At 42.8% G+C, this 19,217-nt stretch overlaps 1 protein-coding gene across 7 annotated transcripts in view; it reads left to right on the forward strand.

The window, feature by feature from the left end:
- Nucleotides 1-19,217, forward strand: part of Cdon (cell adhesion associated, oncogene regulated) — an 88,958-nt gene that overhangs the window by 63,281 nt on the left and 6,460 nt on the right. For all 7 annotated transcript variants that reach the window (XM_057768639.1, XM_057768640.1, XM_057768638.1 and 4 more), the window contains exons 16-18: nucleotides 2,005-2,226; nucleotides 4,022-4,287; nucleotides 6,735-6,814. In XM_057768639.1, coding sequence (XP_057624622.1) covers nucleotides 2,005-2,226; nucleotides 4,022-4,287; nucleotides 6,735-6,814 — 568 coding nt within the window. The remainder of the gene's footprint in view (nucleotides 1-2,004; nucleotides 2,227-4,021; nucleotides 4,288-6,734; nucleotides 6,815-19,217) is intronic.

Here is a 19,217-nt window from a genome sequence, read left to right on the forward strand (position 1 = left end):
CTGAGATTATGGGCCCACAGCCTCATACTCAGTTTACGTGGTGTTGGGCTCAAACCCAGGGCTTTGTGTTCTGCTACATCCCCGGTCCTTAAGAAAGATCTTTTTAAGAAGGCTTGGGTAGTGTGGAAGAGGAAGTTGAATATTCCAACTAGCCAATAGTGTCAGCTACAATTGTTTTTATTTGATGATGAGGAAAGGAATAAAACAAGGAAACAAAGACTCAAGATTGAATTGCAAAGCCAGGCTTAGTTCCTGCTTAGAAATTCTCAGTCATGTGTCTTTCTGCTGAAAAGCTCTCCATGAAATCAGCATTAGCCATCTGTCCACCTGGACCTTATCTTGAATTTCATTGGATCCTATATGTCTGAGTACCTTTCTGAAGGCAGCATTGTGATGCACTTAGGAATTCTTGCTTGTTTCTAGACTGCTGTGACACTCAGAATAATCAAATGAAGTATGTCACCTCTTTACCCAAAACATTAAAAATCTTGCCAGGCCGGGCTGGAGAGGTTGACTATTCTTGCAGAACATAACAGTTGGTTCCCAGCACCTATGCTGGGTGGTTCACACGCACTATAACTCTAGCTCCAGAGGATATAATGCTCTTCTGGCTTCTAAGGGTGCCAGAACACATATATACACACATATGCATATATACACACAAAATTATATCCATAAATCTTAGCAGACACCAGATGAAACAATACTGGTCTAGGGTTGTAGCTCAGAGAGAAGGCACCTGCATAGCATGTACAAAGTGGTGTGTTTGTCCCCAGCCCTACAAAGAAGGAAGGGACTGAGACGGTATCATAGTGTGTTCTCTGGTCACGTGGCTGTGTTCAGAATAGCACCCCTCATTATCAGCTGCAGGTTATAACCAGTGGGAGTTTATTGACTGGAGGCTGGGAAGTTGGGCATAGTGCTGACAGTCTGCCAGGGCCTCCAGTCTGTGTCATAGCATGGTGGAAGAGCAAGTGAGTTAGACCAGACAAAAGGAGTCCACATTTAAACCCACTCCTGTAATAATGGTGTTGATCCATTGGTGGAGAGAAAGTCCTGACTACCTAATCACCAATTAGATTTTCTAATGTTGTTATCTTGTGGTTACATTTCTACATGAGTTTGGAGACAGCCAAATTCAGACCATAACACTTTTTGTTACAGCCTTAGGATGGAGCTCTTTTTTTTTATCTCTATCTTCTGAACACAGAACTGGTTCGTGGAGGTGAACGTGGTGTAAGTGGGAGGGTTGAGTTTAAACCTGGGGATCCTGGCTCCAGAGGTTGGGCTGTCAGCTACTGTACTCTGCTTACGACGGAGTGGGGCTTTTCTGACATTTAGAGCTGTAAGAACATGTGACTTGCAGATGGGGAGAATGGAGTTTGTGTCACATTTGTTAAATAAGTTGTGATCACAGTTGCCCAGAATACCCATGAAGTAGGAAAGAGGACCGTGTCTATATGGACTCTAGTGGCCTCGTTGGGGGTACTTGAAGGACACATGAGGTGTGTTGGGTTATATGCAGTTGCTATCGTAGTTCAAAGTTAATTGTCTAATGTTCCCTTTTTCAATGGTAGGAGAATAAAACACTAACTCCAAGTCTAATTTAGAGGAAAAGATATCACATAGACTTAGTTTTGTTTTGTGTGTTTCTTTTTTTGTTTTTGTTTTATTTTCTGTTCATAAGTTGAAGTATTTTAGTTCAACCTGGGGAGTCTTCTGTGAGCCCAGCCCAGCAGATCATCATACAGCTGTTTGGGTCGACCCAATTTGTATGTTTCTTGGCTCTTAGAATTGCTCAAAAATTTGAGGACTAAAACTCTGGCTGGTCAGAATTTCAAATTCTGGATCTCTCCTTGTGACTCACTGGTGGTCATATCATCTCCGTGAGGAGTGTAAACAGACCAGCTTGCCTCCCCAGCCAGACCTCCTTCGGAGAGTCCATTTCATAAACTCTGTATTCACTCTGACTTCATTTTTTTTTTTTTTTAATATTTCATCCAGTAAAACGTGTTCCTGGAGCTTCAGAGTATCCCGTGAGAGACTTGAGCACCCCTCCCAGTTCTTCAGGAAACGGAGGGCATGTGGGGCCTGCGACCAGCCCTGCCAGGAGCAGTGATATGTTGTACCTCATCGTTGGCTGTGTGCTTGGTGTTATGGTCCTCATTCTTATGGTTTTCATTGCGCTGTGTTTGTGGAAGAGTCGCCAGCAGAGTGCCATACAGAGTGAGTCATAAGTATTTCCTTGTGTTTTTCTAAAGATGGGTAGAAAAAATATTGTCAGAATAAATATTGATTCCTAACACTTTCATGTATTTGTGCCCTGGAATGAAAGCTGTTAGAGATTCTCCACTCAGAGGGGGTGGGTGACTTTAGAACCATTCATGCTGCCAGCCAAAGTAAGTGGAGCATCAAATTAAATTGCCCAATAGAAATAAACACCAAAGCCCAAGCTAAGCAGGTTTCGGAGTAAATAGCTGTCTTGGTGCTGGGAAAGCCTGACTTTGTTGGACCACCAAAGAGGACGAGTGCTTGAAGCATTGGTTCTGGAATCTCTGTAGGAACATCTTTGTGCTGGTGCAAGTCTGGTCAACAGGGAATGCCTTGACAGAAAGGAGCGCAGTGAATGAAGCCTGTTAGACACCGTCAGTAGGTGTCATGAGCGGGGATAGCGTGGCCCTGTTTCTAACTGCTATACCTGCACAACTCTGAAGTGGCATACTGCCTCCCAAATACATCAAGTAAGAGGCATGATTTTAAGTTGATGATGGTACTATTGTTCCTGTCCCCAACCGTTTGAAACACTAAAACCAAGTCAAGCAGGGTTATCAGACATCGGTGAGGGGAAGGTTTTCCTGTTTGGCCCAAGAATAAGGAAATAGAAGAAAAGCAAGGGGAAACCCATAGTGATAAGTACTTGCAGGGACCATTGTCAGATTCTCCCCCTTTAAGTTAGTAACTCTTGGGGGAAAAATCATGTATTTTGATTGGACAGTGCCTTCTAAAAGAGGCATGACTGGATTGATGACATCAGGCTGCAAAGCTCCTGACCATTTGATTGGGCCTTTAAATGGTTCTAAAGTTTTACTAATTGTGTGTGTGTTGAATAGGAAAGCATTGTTCTGGTTATCTGATAAGAAGTCATTTTCCTTTGAGATGATAATATCTTTACAAAATGGAAAATTATCTTGAGTATTTATTCAGCTATTTATGCTACCAGAAGAAACTCATTGTCTGCTGCCTGTCAGACACCTTGCTAAACAATGGAGATCTACTGATAAGATAACCAGGACCTGCTCTGAAGGAGCACAGGTTACCAGTGCAGGAGGGAGCGCACCTGTGGGGAAAGCAGGACCAGGAGAAACTTGGAGAGCACCTAGCAAGAGCCTGGCACCAGGGCTGTAGAGTTTTGTTGCTAGGATTCATAGGAATAGCTTTGCTTTTTCTAAATGTTTCTGGCAGATGTGCCTCTGGAAATCAGAATTTGCACAAGTGTTTTTCATATAAGGAATAAAATCGCCTTTTTGCCTTTGGAACCTCACACCCTTGGCATGCACAATGACAGAGGAGCTATTGAATAGCCAGCAGATGGACACATGTCATCATCCTTTTTTACCTAAAAGTGCTGCTTACTGCTGTTTAGATCGTTCTCGACTCAGTATTCTGACAGTTGTTTTCAGCTCTCTGCAGCGCGTGGGAGTCTAAGCACTTCTACTTAAGCGTTGCCGTCGCTTGGATGATTTCCTTTTGCACATTATTCCCTTGGGAGTAATTCTCCCTGATAAAATTTTCCTTCTATTAGCAGAGTCTGAGTTCACTCGGCATGCCAAGCTACTCTTCACTCTAAAGAAACAACAGCAGCAACTTTACCAGAGCATTGTGAGAACAGTTTAGCATGTTTTATTTTAGCCTTGTTTGTAATGTCTTAGTGATTTCATTAATAACATTTCTCAGCAGGAAGATTTTTCCTTCAGTATCTGACTTTGCTTTTCCTTCTGGGCTTGTTTATTCTTTTCAACAGAATACGATCCTCCAGGATACCTCTATCAAGGGTCAGAGATTAACGGGCAGATGGTAGAGTATGCCACGCTCTCAGGAGCAGCCCGGATCAATGGGAGTGTCCACGGAGGCTTCCTCAGCAATGGCTGTTCTCATCCCCACCATAAAGGCCCCGGTGGAGTCAATGGGATCCTGAATGGAAGCATCAACAGAGGGCTTGATTCTGCACACACAAACTCACTAGCCAGGACACGGGTCGAGTTTGAGCATTCCCACCATCTACTGAATGTAAGAGACCTCATTATAAATGATAGCTTCTCTGGGCCTCAGTGTGGTGGGGTACAAGGACGGGTGGTCACTCGACTTCTTTGACCACAGGCACCCTGTGAGTCGTGGATGTGGGCATGGCATGTGTCACCAGCCGCTCCAGATTTAGAGGAATCTTCATTAGTTTTCTGTCATCAGTAATAGCTGTAGTTGTCAGCTTGGTCTAGCTTTAAATTATTTACCACAAAGTGGAATGCAGGAAAGAACACATTGGGAGGTTATTCTTGAGACGACATGGAAATAGTGCTGAGCAAAGACCAGGCCAGATGGCTCACATTTCATTTCCTTGGAGCTGAGTCTGAGAACTGCAGTGCTGTGAAGTCTGGCGAAGGGAGGACGTTCTACAGCACACTGGGGTGCTGTGGTAGGAGGAGGTGGTGGCCAGCGCTCCTCATCGCAGAAGCAATTCCAGTCTGTACCTGCTGTTGTCGTGCACAGTGCAGGACCTGGTGCTGCTTAACTTTTGACCGTTCAGTACACTTATAAATATAGATGCTAGGGCAATACTGAGATCTTTTCCCTTAGAGCTGGAACCCGGGGCTTCTCTAGTAGGCAAGTGCTCCCCTGATGAGCAGCACCCTGAGTTTTATGAAGACCGTGAAGAGAGCTCACAGGCTGCCACATCGGGACTTCGTTTTGCCCAGTGGTTTTTTGTTTTGTTTTTTTTTTCCCCTGTAGCATATAAGCCTTTTGGATTTTAGAATATTAGCATTTTTAGCCACAAGGAGTTCAGTTGCAAAACCTTGAAATTTCCTTATTTCTGAAACAGTTTCATCCCTTGTGAATGGACAGGAATGACCGGCACAGTTTAGGTAATACTGCTTAACAGGTTCTCGTATGAGGGAGTTTGATTTATTATATTTCTGGCCTGGGCATCCATATTACCTTTTAATGAGATAATTGTTCAGTTTATCAAATTAAACACTTATTTCATTTTTACCACTATTATTCTGATTACCAAGACCTTTGCTACAATCTGGAAAAGTTAGTTTTCTTTTTTCATCTTCAATTTAGTAAAGATACTGAAATATTAGGTTTGCAGCACAAAAGCTGGAAGGTCCATTTGTACCGTAAAGTTAAAAACCTATAGCTTTTGTGGGACTGAAGTTTTGTACGTTCTACAAAGTGTACCGTCACCAAAAGGTAGTAATTTCATTATTCTGTGGAGGAAGTCACCATCCCCAGTCCAGTCCTCGCCTCAGCTGAGGAGCAGACAAAGCTGATGGAGAAAGCATTTCACTTGGAACATCACAGGCTATTTCTAGAAGGAGCCCTGTGGAAGACCAACTCAGAACTCTGGCTTTTCAGAACCGACTTGCCATTTAAATGAGGATGTCAGTGTGACTGTAAACTTTTCATCCTCTTACCCTTCTGAAAGGGAAGACGTAAAGAAATTACAACCTTACCTGGGATCGTGAAAATCACTGATTTGACTTTAACAGTTCAGCAATTCTCACAAACGACATCATTCTTCTGAACTTCCGGAGTTTGCCCTCATGGACTCGATGTAGTCCAGGGATATGCTTCCTCTGTTGTTAGGTGGATTAGAGTTACTGAGAGAAATGTCTAGTCTTGGTTTGTTTGGTGCTTGCTAAGATAAAGGACATGGAAAGTGTAGCAAAAGCTGCCTGAACCTTCTCTACCCTCAAAGGCCCGCCTGAGGTTTGAGTGCTGCTTGACAACCCCTCCCCCTTCCCAGTTCAGCCCTGCTGTTTTTTTCCAGAAAGCAGAACTATGATTCTAAGGCCAGTCAATCTTTAACTTCCTGTTTGCCATTCTGTATGTCAAGTGAACATTTTACAATGAGGTATGTGTTAATCTGGGCATTTCCCTTAATTGCGGAGCAGTTCCCGCCAAAAGCAACATCAAAATATTAATATTCCCTCCAAGTCATTGCTGGCTGAGAGTCTGCTCCATCTGGAAAAATATGACGTTTTAAAACAGTACAGTCAAGTGAACAGACCTAACCGAAATAATTACGGGAAAATGAAGATGGGCTGATCTTGTGACATCACTCAAACAAACTTTACACCCTGTGTCTCTAAGAGGCGTCACACGAGCTCTTTCCATGACTGCTAGAAAAGAAAACACGAGTAGGCGCTTATGATGTATAATATATTTTAAGGCATAAATTAGAAATACTGAAAGGAAGTGACTAACCTCCCCCCATTTATTTGCTTTTTTTCCAGTACAAAAGTACCTAGAAGAATGTGGCAGCTCAGCTTTAGGGGTGCATGGTACCGTTGTGCAGGGCTCACTTGTGAATGAGTAGCAAGCATCCCATTGCTCAGGCAGTGTGTGAAAGTGTACCACCTCCATTGGTTAGTGGTGTGTATTTGTGTTTATTTAGCAAGTGGTCTCTGCCCCTTCAGCTTCTTTTCTTTTTCTTTGGATGTTGTCCTGACCAGGGTGGAGGAGTGTACACAGCGGTGCCTCAGATTGACCCACTGGAATGCATTAATTGTCGGAATTGCCGGAACAACAATAGGTATGTTAGCGTGGGCCCAGCCACACTGCTGTGACCAACACATTCTGGGCCACCTCCTGTTTTCCTCTACTTAACACAAAACTCCACCATTTTTAGTTTAAGGCTGTGATTTTTATGTTTCTGTGCCGATATTAAAGGCCTTGTTTTTGAAGAGAGTGTTGTTAAGGGGAGGTTCTTCTCTATAGTGCAGTTTTTGTCTCTTCCCATTTCTTATTTGCATGTCTGTGTTGGAATGAGTCTAAACACAGTTGATTATGTTTAAGCAGCACACAAAACAAAAGCATCTCCTATCTATAGAGTGGGTTTTCCATAATAATATCGCTGGAATGTTTTTATTAGACTATGCAGTGTTTCTTTTCTTTTTTTTCTTTAATTCTTAAAATCTTAAGATAGTTAAGAAAATATTTACTTGGGCTGTGTGGTGCATGTCTTTAATCCCAACACTCAGCAGGCAGAAGCAGGTGATCCCTGTGAGTTTGAGGCTAGCCTGGTCTACATAGTGAGTTCCAGGACAGCCAGGCTACATAGAGAGACCCTGTCTCAAAACAAAACAAAAACCACAAGAAATTTTGCATATGTATGTCCATGCATGTACATGTGTGTACACGAGTATGGTATACATGTGTGCATGTGGAACTTAAAGGATGACCTCAGATGCCCTTCCTTAGGTCTGCCTTATTTGTTGAGACAAGATCTCTCGTTGACCTGGAGCATATCTAATAGTCTGTGCTGGATTACAAGCCCTGAGGATCTGTCCTCTCTGCCTTCCCAGCACTGGGGTTGCAGACCAGGGTCCATGGCTCCCTCACCAGCCCAAACCTTGCTTTTCAAATCTACAGTTTTCAATTGTAAAAGTGATATATATAATAGTTTAAATAAGATAAAATTCTGTAGAATAATATGTGTATTTCAGTCTTGACACATAGGAAACTGGCATGGCGGCACATCTCTGTCTATAACCTCTCTAACCTGTAATCCTTAAATTGGAGAGTATAGTCTCACAAATTCAAGACCAGCCTGGGCTACATGATAAGACCTTATCTCAAGCACAAGCAAACAAAATGTATCAACATTGACACACTAAATATAAGAAAGCTTTCTTACTATTTCTGTATATATTAATTACTAATATATTAAATATTAATTGCAAAGAACTAGTAGACAGTTTGCTAAGAATCTTGAATTTTAGTTGGGTCTGATAGTACAAGCCTTTAATCACAGCTACTTGGGTGGCTGAGGCAAGAGAATTGTAGGTTCAAGGCCAGCCTGACATGGGGTGGAGGCTCTTAGTTCTTCCATGTACTGCTGTATGTATCAATTCCAAAGGACTGTTGAAGTTACATCAGAAATCTTAGTTCTTTTCTATAGTGATTGTATAGAGTTACATAATCCTAAAAATCCATCCCACTTCTGAAATTCTGCAACTAGAAAACTTAGTACCTTGGATAGCTGGAGTGTAGCTTGAAGTTTGGATCATGCGTTATTGAGAAGTGCTGTGGGATAATTTTTTTTTTGTGGGATAATTTTTTGTGGGATAAATTTTGTTCACTGTAAAGATTCATCACTCATACTGGTTTAATCAAGTGCTGATTGGCAGGTAGCCAGGCAGGAAGTAGAAGTGGGGCAACCAGACTAAGAGAATTCTGGGAAGAGGAAAGGCTGAGTAGCAGTCACCAGCCAGACACAGAGGAAGCAAGACGAGAATGCTACACTGATAAAAGGTACCAAGCCACATGGCTAAACATAGACAAGAATTATGGGTTAATTTAAGTTATAAGAGCTAGCTAATAATAAGCCTGAGCTAATAGGGCAAATAATTTATAATTAATATAAGCCTCAGTGTGTTTATTTGGGACCGAATGAATGGCTGTGGGACCAGGTGGGACAAAAACTTACATCTACAGAGAAGGGTTTCATTTGTTGCTTTTCAATGAAATAAAAGGTTAAGAGTTATCCCTAGGAATCAGTGGCACCAGAAAGACCTATCTAACCATAAATCAAAAGTACATCTTTTCAAGGCAGGAGAGCTGGGTTTGTACTGGAATGAAAGCAAGCCTGGACTACATAGTGAGACCTATCTCAGAAAACAAACAGTACATTGTTTTAGCAATTCTCAGAACAGAGCAACAAATCATAGCTACTTTTTGTTCCTTACCTGACTTGTAAAGGCTTATGTATTAGCCAGAGGTGTCTCGTCCAGTTTGTATACTAAGAGTTACATGTTTCAACTCTGTGACACTCATTTTGAAAATGTGCATATATCAAAGGCACACATTTTTGCTCAGAGTTTTTCACAGACTCTCATCACAGTTGGTTAAGAAAACATGGGAAGGAACTTAAAAACCTAGGTTCTGTGGCTTTTGCCAGTAATTTCAGTGCTTGAGAGGCTGAGGTGGTCAGATTGCCATAAGTCTAAGGCCAGCTTGGGCTGCAGAGCAAGACTGTGTCTCCAAAAACTACAGAAGAGGAGGAAGAAGTTAATGAAGCTGGCTCACACACTTGGCAATAATCAACTGGATTAATTTAACAAGTGGTCACGAGAGTTTCTATGTCTCGTGTTGCCCTTGTGTGGTTCTGTGGTCGTTGCAGATCTTGACTGTTAAGAGTGTTGTAATGAGGGACCCTTTGATCTACGAGTAAGTAGTCCTGTGCCTTGGCACTGCTTAGGTTTGTGATCTTGGGAGATTTACATACTATCAGAGTTAGCACCCTTATCTGAAAGGGAAAGAGTTATTCTCAGTAGTAGAAGACTGATCTGAACACAGTGCCATCTTATGCCCAAAATACGTCTTCCTTCCTTTTCCTTCCTTCCTTCCTTCCTTCCTTCCTTCCTTCCTTCCTTCCTTCCTTCCTTCCTCCCTCCCTCCCTCCCTCCCTCCCTCCCTCCCTCCCTCCCTCCCTTCCTTCCTTCCTCCCTCGCTCCTCCCTCCCTCTCCTCCCTCCCTCCCTTCCTCCTTCCCTCTTTCCTTCGCTCCTCCTTCCCTCCCTCCTTCCCTTCTTCCTTCCTTTCTTTTTGGTGTGTCAAGACAGAGTTTCTCCATGTAGTCTTGGCTTTCCTGGAACTTACTCTGTAGAGCAGGCTGGCCTCAAACTCACAGAAATCCAACTGCCTCTTTCTCTGCCTCCCAAGTGCTGTTATCAAAGGCGTGTGCCATTACTGCCCAGCTGAGATCCTATTTCTTTAAAAGAATTTAAATGAGCTCTGCCAACTTCAGTTTGGTCATTTGCATGTTTATCTGTGGAGAATTAGGAGGTTTTATTATAAATTATAATGTATTTCTCTTAATTTTGAGGTTAATAGCTTTCTGCATTTCAAGTTTGTTTCTCTGCTATCTAGAAACAAGAGAATTCTCTTCATCTGTGTTTCTTGCTTGCTTAAGTGTTCTTCCTGCATGAAAATCCACTTCTTTAGGGTAACACACACACACACACACACACACAGTAGTAGCAGCTGCAGTAGCATTGTGCATCTTACAGCCATATGTTTAAAGAGCAGAAGCAAACCTTTGATTCTGTAATGTAAACTACAAAAGCATATGTGTTAGAGGAGGAGGCAAGTGTGAAATGTTGGAAAACACAGTGCCAGTGGTGTCTTACCTCATATGAAGGTTTCTGAAGAGTGTTGTGTATTCAGGGATGGGTTTCTGCTTAACACATAATACTGTGCAAAGACTGTCGCAGAGGGGAGACTGTTAGACATTGTTGTAAGCAAACTTAGCTTTCATCCCAGGAATGAAGAAGCAGGGGGTGAAATTCTAGAATTGCCATCATCATGACTCTGCCGTTGTCTGATAGGGGCCCAAAAAATTTAAATTAGGACTGGTGAGATGTCTCCACTGGCTAACTACCTGAGTTCAGTAACCAGGACCCACTCGATAGGAGAGAACGGACTCCCACAAGGTGTCCTCTGACCTCCACACATGTGCCATGTCCCATGTATGCATACCACACCGACTAAACTAACATTTTTAATAAGTTTTTTTAAATGAAGATTTCAAATATGTAAACATTTTTCAAATGCTAACGACCTGGTTGGTAATTGCCAGGGTGGTGGATGTAGAAATAAGCAACGTAATAAAGCAATTCATTGAGAAAAGTGATGAATTTGGTTTCTAGTACCAGTGGTTGTTGCTGATCCAGGGAGACAGGCAAGGATACTGTTGTTTGGGTGGAGATACTGGGACTGCATACAGATGTAGTAACATCTGTTGCATAGTTTTCCAAGCTGTGCCTATAGTGCAGTTTGGTATTTTGAAAGGAAACAATAGCCTTGACTGGCTAATTTTAACCCATTTCTTGAGCCGTTGATTTGCTTTTATTTATTTTGGAATTGAATTATTCGTTCTTTTTCTAAGATGTTGCTTATTATTTTTTTACTCACCACCTTGGTAAAATTGTCAAAAAATAAATGAGGAAAGGAGAATGAGAAAGGACAAAGAAGGTGTGTTCATCTGGTAGACATTTGCTGTGGGTCTGCAGTGAGCCAGAGGTACGGGGATACAGGACTAAGCCAACGGGCTCATCCCTGCATACACAGGGGTCATGGTCTGGTGTTTCTCAAAATGACATCATAAAGATTAATATATAGTGAAACTAGGTCTTCTAAAAAGAAAAGAATAAGAGATATTAGCGCTCCCTAAACGGAAAGCATTTTGTTAACGATGAAGAATTTACAAAATGAGGTAAAAGGGACAGGTTAGGTTTGAAGCTTTCCAGGCAGAGAGTACTATTTATGTGGAATCTCTAAGTCAGAATGCCCACATCCTCCACATAACTGAAGGAAGGTTGATGTTCCCAGAAACTATTTTTAAAAAGGGTCAGAGGAGAAAGGTTAATGAAACCACGTCATCCAGAGCCACAGCAGGTTCGCGAAAGATTTTTAAACAGCTCGTCACCAGCTAGACCTACAGTCGAGAACACTGTAGGCGCAGTTTGTGAAGTAAGAGTCAGAGTGGGTGTGGGATTCATAAATGAGACGCTAGTTTGTTGAAGAGGCTGGGGCAGGATGAGTCTTGGTCACCAGTGGCAGTCATCTCCCTAGGAGACAGCTTTGATGAAGGCTCCTTGCCCAGCAGTGTGCTATAGGACACCTGGGGTTAGCCCTGGCAGTGTCTTCTCTGTTTCACAGGCATTTACGACCAGGCAGGGCTCATTTGGAGTCTCTCTGTGCAGCATCTCACCCGCCCTGCAGCTTGCTCCTCCTTTTCCTTTGCCTTCTCAGTGTTAAAACCCGAATGCGTTTCTTAGAGCAGGGCTTTTAAGAAACCGGTTGTTGCTGACCCTCAGTCAATCCCTCTTCTCATCCCTCTATTTTAGCAGTGACTCAGAGGAGCAAGAGTGATACTATTGACATAGCTGGAGTACTGGTAGAAAAAGATCTGAAATATGTGTGAAATTTTCTGTACCAAGTGTGCTTCAATAAAGAGATTTTAGTAAGTCTTAAAAAAATAAAAAAATAAAAAAAAAAAAGAAAAAGATCTGGAAACAAACCAGGTGCAGAGACACGTGCTTTTAATGCTCGCACTTAGAGGCAGGGGCAGGAAGATCTCTGTGAATCTGAAGCCAACCTGGTCTACACAGTGAATTCCAGAATAGCCAGGGCTACATAGAGAAACCCTGTATCAAACAAACAAACAAACAACAACAGCACAATGGAACAAGTAAGAGGAAGGCCCCCTAACCATCCGCGGGAAAACTGTCCTAGGGCTTCTGTGCTGTGTAAATGACTGTCGGTCGGCTCTCCTGTGTTCTCTTGACTCGAAACGTTTTCTGGATTTTAGTGCTGTGTAGAAAGAGGCCTGTTAAATGCAGCCTTACAGGGAGCCCATTTCCTCCACTGAAAATGTAACTTAGAAACCATTGTGCCATTCGTATTCCCTCTACTGAAGACAAAATTGAGAAACCATTGTGCTGTTCAGCCTTTCAAGAGTTAAACAGATCGTAATCAAATAAAATCAAATTCTTTCTGCATTTCTCTTCTCAATTCAGACAGAAGAGTACAGTTCTGGATATGCAATCAAATGTGGTTTGTTAGCTGCTTGGCTGGTTTAATGGGAAGGAACTGACATTAAATTGGGCCCATTTGCCATCAGTCTTGATCATCTGTAGGAGAGAGTAGAGGAGACGCTGATGAAATCCACAGATGAGCGAATAGAGGTCCCATCAGGAAAGAAGGAGAGATTAACTTTAAGGGTCCTAGAGAGACTGGAAATGGGCAGGAAGTAAAAATCAGCATGGAAAAATGTCTATAATTCATCTGGGGGGAAAAAAGTTCAGGCTGAATGGCTGATAATCAAGAGAAAGAAAGTCACTGGGGATAATGCCTAGAAAATCAGTTATTGCAGATGGCTGCCAAGTTTTTGTGATAATCCTGAATGTCTGGGAGTACCCTTCCACAACCGATGTCAGCTGTGCTCAGATGGAAATGAGATGCAGAGATGAAGCGAGGATATTAAGTTATAGAAGGAGACTCCGGCGAGCTTCGATGGACCCAGGTGGTTGTTAATTGCTAGCATACTTAAACTCTTCCTCTCAGTGGGTGATTTTTTATAACCCAGCCCCTCTTCTATTTGTGACCACTTAGCAACTTGAGAACTATCCATAATGCTAAAGAAGAAAGCACAAAAGTCCAAGATTCTGCTTTTCCTTCACCTATGGTAATCTGTCCACTTTGAGGAGAAAAAAAAATTCTTATATATTTTTCTTTAAGATTTACTTTTTTTCATGTGTATGTGTCTTTGTGAGTGTGTGCCACGTGTTTCTTTAGAAGTTGGAAGAGAGTGTTGGATTGCCTGGAGCTGGGGTTACAGGCAGATGTGAGTCATCTGATTTGATGCTGGGAGTGGAACAGCAGCCATGTTCTCACCCGCTGATGCATCTCTTAACTGCTCAATACCTTTTTGGAAAAATTGTGTGTCTCTGCACATTTGCCTCTTCTAATATGGAGGCTGAGAGCCTGTTGTCATAGAGTATTGCGTCGCTTTTGGTCTTTAAACTATAAGCCGTTCGTGAGTCTCTTTGCCCCGTTCTTTAGTGCACTCCATCACTCACTGTCTCCCAGCACCTATTGTCACCTTTTGTGTAAGGTAGCTGATAAATTAACTTCTAAAGGAACGTCCCACCATGATGCTAGGGTCATCACAGTATCCAACAGTGCAGACGGTGAGAATGAAGGACCGTCATGGCCCAGAGGAGGGTCATCAGAGCGCTGTTATACAGCAGCTCATCTGCTCCTACAATGCATGAGTAGAACAGCAAGTAAGAGAGCTTGCAGTGACGAGAGGAAACAACAAAGATGAACTAAATATGAGACAAACCGTCACCAAGATATTACGGAAGTCTTCAGAGCACGGGTGTGAAAATAAAGGTTGACTATTCAAGGATTCATGAGTCTTTACTCCTTGTCTTCAAGGCTAATCAAGAGGGTGTGCCTGACTGGCTTAGTGGCAGAATACTTGCTTAGCATGCATGAGATCCTGGGTTCAATCCCCAGGACTGCAAAGAACTTGGGAAAAGGGCTTTATGTAAAACTTGTCCTGTCATCTGATCAGAGTAACTGTCATGATTATGCTTAATTATATCCAGCCTTGTAATCAGAAGTGAAATACTTCTTTAGAAGATATTTGTGTGTATAGTTTTATAGAAATAGCCAAATTATGTTTAACTAACTACTCACACGCCTTGTCTTCCAAATGCAAGCTTATACAAATGGTCTCTTCTCTTTTTCATTCCATTTGTGCTGTTCCTGTGGCTGATTACAGGGTATTCCATTGTTCCTGTGATTCCTACAATAGTCATTTTTCTTTCTCCTAAATCCTCAGACAGGTGGAAAGGTTGTCTTGTAAACTGGCGAGTCCTAGACCACCTGGGCGCTACTGGGTAACCCAGACTTTGTATAGACAGGAGTTCCCTTTACTTGGTGCTGATACGATTAAGACACCGAGTTTCTCGGGCTGGAGACAGCTCTGCAGAAGCGTCAACTCCATGATCGGCAGCACTACATCTGTGGAGCCTCAGAGTGTAAACGTTGCTGAGTTGTGTGAACTGTAAAGTGCCTTTTAAGAGTCTCAGCAAACGTTCTGTTCTTTTTCACCCCGTGGAGATTTAGTCTGTTAATTTACATATTCCCAGCTACTCTGTGGGTTTTGATTGCGTTAGAAAATGTCTGAGAGCATGTTCAGTGGCAGACTCGCCTCCTCACGCTGCACCTGGTCACATTCAGGAGAGAGGTCGTATCCCTCTATGGCCATGGCCCATATGCTTTTATCTCCGCATGCCTAGCCTAAGTCCCAGCCGGTTTTGTGCCGACCGACACACAGACATCTGGGAGTACGCTAACCGGAAAGCGATGGAATTGATTACATTTGGTTAGCTAAGTGGTTAATCGCTGATTCTGAGTTAAGATTCAATGTACTAGAAAATTTTACGTCAGTGTGGTTTATCATGGTAAAGTCTGGGTCCTAGCTACTTTACAAATGTGTCTTATATTACTGTCCCCCCTCTGATGAAGGAGCGTTCAGGATGGAGTTTGTGAGTTCTTGTTACTTACCTGGAAAGCATACACTAAGGGAGTGGTACCTTTCTCCTGCTGAGAATCTCGTTTTTGAATGTCTCTTTAATACCTGCCTGTGGCACACTGCCATCCATGACCGTCCCTGTAGAAGCTGATCCTGTTCTTCTGTCTCACTGACCCCGGTCCTGCCCTGTGAGTGTAACTTCCTGCCCCTCTGGCAGAGAATCTTTAGAAATCATGGTGTGGAAGAGCCCTTAGACTTCACTCAGGAATCCTATCTACGACCTGTTTTAAATTCAAGAAGAGCACAGGAAAGAAGAAGCCAAAAGGAAGGAAGAAATCCTCTCACTGTCTGGTGAGTCCCTGGCATTTTATTACTTCAGCATGATGCAATTCACTCACATTAGCTCTGCAAACTAATTAATATTTGTAATGTTTATTTACAGGAAACTGCCTTGGTTTTTTCAGATTCTGGCAAGTATGGCTTTTCTTTCTCCCTCAATTTAATTTGACTTCTTTAAAATGAACTTCTCTTTCTGATCTCTCTTTGTTGTCTAAGTTCCTAGCACCTTTCATTAATTTTCCTGCAGAGAAAGGGAAACAGGAACCTAAAGTTTATTTAGCACCTGTGACACAATCAAGGTCTAGTGCCTGGCTGTGCTTTTTGTCTTACTATCCTTAGCTGTCTCCTGTGACAGTTGAGGATAGTCATTCACTGACCTCTAGACAACTCTGACATCAACAGATAGTAGAAAGTGTCTAGCCAACAAAATAGCTTATCTGTTGAACAAGGGTGGACAATCAGTATTGTGATACAAACAGCCAGAGGATCAGTGTGCTGGGTTCTCCTGCCTTAATATCCATTTCTTCTTATCCATGAGGTGTGGACTGTGAGCAGCAGCTTCCAATGAGCCTGATGATGTTCCTTAAGAGCTTGCTTGCTTGAGAAAAGGTATATACAAAAGCCCAATTTTCTAATGTTAATAATTATTTATTTTACATTTTTAAAGTCCTTCCTTACTGTATTTACTATGTGCTTGGCCCTGGGCTTTATGACTTTAGCTACACTACCCTTCTGTTGCTACTTGTTCCGCTCTGTATTTTCTCTCTTCTGTGTGTTGACGCTCGTTTTCCTTCAACCTGGAGACCTTCAACACCACTGTATTGCCACTGCCTGCCAAAGGTCGAAAGAGGGGTCAGATCCCCTTGAATTGATGTTATGGGTTGGTTGTGGGCCACTATGTGGGCGCTGGGAACTGAGCACAGGTCCTCTGCAAGAGTAACAAGTGCTCTTAATGGCTGCGCCATCTCTCCAGCCTTAACTTGTTTTCTGTTGTTCTTGTTTAATGCTTGACAATATATTTTTTTCATATATGCCATATAACTGGTATAACTCTAGAAAATGTTTTCTTCCAGAAAGGATTTACTTTTATGTTTGGCCATATAGTTGGATCAGGGTTGAAATCAATCAACCTGAAGCCCAGCTAGGGTTGAACAGATGTAATGCTGAGTTTTAGGCTTTTTAAAAACCTAGTCTAAGGAAGAGTGTTGTCCACAGAGATGAAGACCTGAGTTTAAACCCCAAGACCCATGCAAAAAGCTGGACACAGTTGCAAGTGTACTTATGACCCCAGTGCTAGGGAAGGTGGAGACAGGGGGATTGCTGTGGTTTGCTGGCTGCCAGCCTAGCTCCAGATTCCGTGAGAGGCCTTGTCTCAGAAGAAAAGGTGGAGAGTGATGGAGCAGACACAGAACATCCTCCTCTGCTCTCCGCATGCGCGCAGGGCCATATTGCCACATAGACATGGGCGCATACGCCACACATACATATACCACACTGTTTCACATATACACAGTAGGCCCAGTCTATTCCTGATTCATCGTTACTTTTAGGAGATGGTCCTTTGAGAATCCCATGTAAAAGCCTATGGGTGTTTCCAGGTCTTTTCTTCTTGGCAGGCTCTGAACTCCAGTATTGTCTTCCTAGCCCCAACGATGCTTCTGAAAGCTCAGCTCAGCTCCTTAGTTCCTCCATTCTTGATCTGCAGAGCTTCATCTGCACTCCGTTGAGCAGGTGCCTCAAGAGCAAAGGGAGGCTGAAGGTCAGGTTCACACTCACTTCTCTTACCCTTAGCCATACAAATGCTTTAATAACTTCTGATACCTTGAGCAAGTTTAAAGTAAAATTCCTTCATCCTTTTAGTGGTTCATAGCAGGACAGATATTCCGATATAAACTAGGCAGCCAGAGCTGGGAGCCTAGAATTTAAATTTTAAGAAATCATTTTAAACCAGGTGGTGGTGGCACACGCCTTTAACCCTGGCCTTTGGGAGGCAGAGGCAGGTGGAGCTCTGAGTTCAAGGGAAGCCTGGTCTACAGGGCAAGTTCCAGTTTGGCCAGGGTAATAAATACGGAGAAATCCTGGAGAGAGAGAGAGAGAGAGAGAGAGAGAGAGAGAGAGAGAGAGAGAGAGACAGAGACAGAGACAGAGAGAGACAGAGACAGAGAGAGACAGAGACAGAGAGAGACAGAGACAGAGACAGAGAGACAGAGAGAAAAGAGAAGAGAAGAGAAATACTTTCAGTTAGTCACAGCAGCCATACTGATTCCCCTAACCAGAGATATTTCTGAGTTTAAATTCCCCAGTTCCGTAGTTGAACCTAATGCCAGGTCCTCAGCTATGAAGTCAGTAGAGCTAGATACAGCCAGGGAAGTACATGCAGCAGTGGCAGTAGCAGCGGCGGCAGCAGCAGCAACACTTCCTTCCACATCCCAACATTCAGCCGCAACTCTAGTTTGCTTGTTTATCTCCTCTGCTCTGCTGGGAACAGGACCTCTGCTGTTTTTACCTTGTTATTCCCAATGTCTACCACAGTGCATCACAGTTGGAGGGATCTTCTGCAGGAGACCCTCATGCCCGTTAAATTCTCTCATAGTAGTTTGAAGCTAGAAAGATTGTCCCCTCGACATCACCCCATGTTTTAACATGTTCAGAGTCTGTGGGTACCATGTACCACCCAATAATCCACTTTGGGGTCCACTGAGTGTGAGAGCCGGAGAGGCTAACAACATAATGTACTGTGGGAGGAAGACATTGATCACGTGGACACTGTTAAAGTTCTGAGTTGAATCAAGTAGCCAAGAGAGCAAGTCAGAACTAATATCATACTCTTCTGAGAGGTGGCGTGCCCAAGCCAGAGCTCTGGTTCTGACTCTAGTATATGCATGTCTATACCTGCTTATAATTCGGACCAGTTGTAGACCTGCATGGGAAAATGTGGGTCATATTTTTGCCATATTTTTAAAAGTTAATTAGATCCCTAGTGTCCTTTAACTGTGCAGTTAGTGTATTTTTTTTAATAGAAGTTGGGTTTATTTAAGTTAATGACTTGATTTGCTGACATTCCTCTGTTCTCTTTCAGGCTTGTCTGCATCATCTTGCTCAGAAATGGTCTTTCCAGTGACTTGAGCCAACAGAACTGGACCCTTTCCTAATTTTTTGTCCCAGAAACCTGCCCTCTTGTGTGTAAAAGTTGAAAATAAAGGATCCTGACCGTTATTCTTTCAAATGATCTATTTCTAGCACATTGCTGTTTCCTTCTGTTTTCCTGTCTGCCTTACATAAAATCCCATCGTTATCAAACTTTTCGCTTTCCAATTTTAGAAATTAAGAAAAATGTGCCAGGAACAGAGGAACAGCTTGATCTTACAGATGGAGATGATAAAATGTAGACAATTTACCACTATTGGGGGGTAACTGGAGCAGGGAAGCTGAACTAGAACTCACCCTTCAAAGGCAGACTGGGCTTCTCCAGAAGGCATGCTCCAGACTTGGGGTAAGGGCCCAAGAAAGAACGTGTCAGAAGACTGAGTTCAACGGCAGTAAAACAA

The sequence above is a fragment of the Chionomys nivalis genome, chromosome 4, assembly GCF_950005125.1.
Source record: "Chionomys nivalis chromosome 4, mChiNiv1.1, whole genome shotgun sequence".
NCBI lineage: Eukaryota > Metazoa > Chordata > Mammalia > Rodentia > Cricetidae > Chionomys > Chionomys nivalis.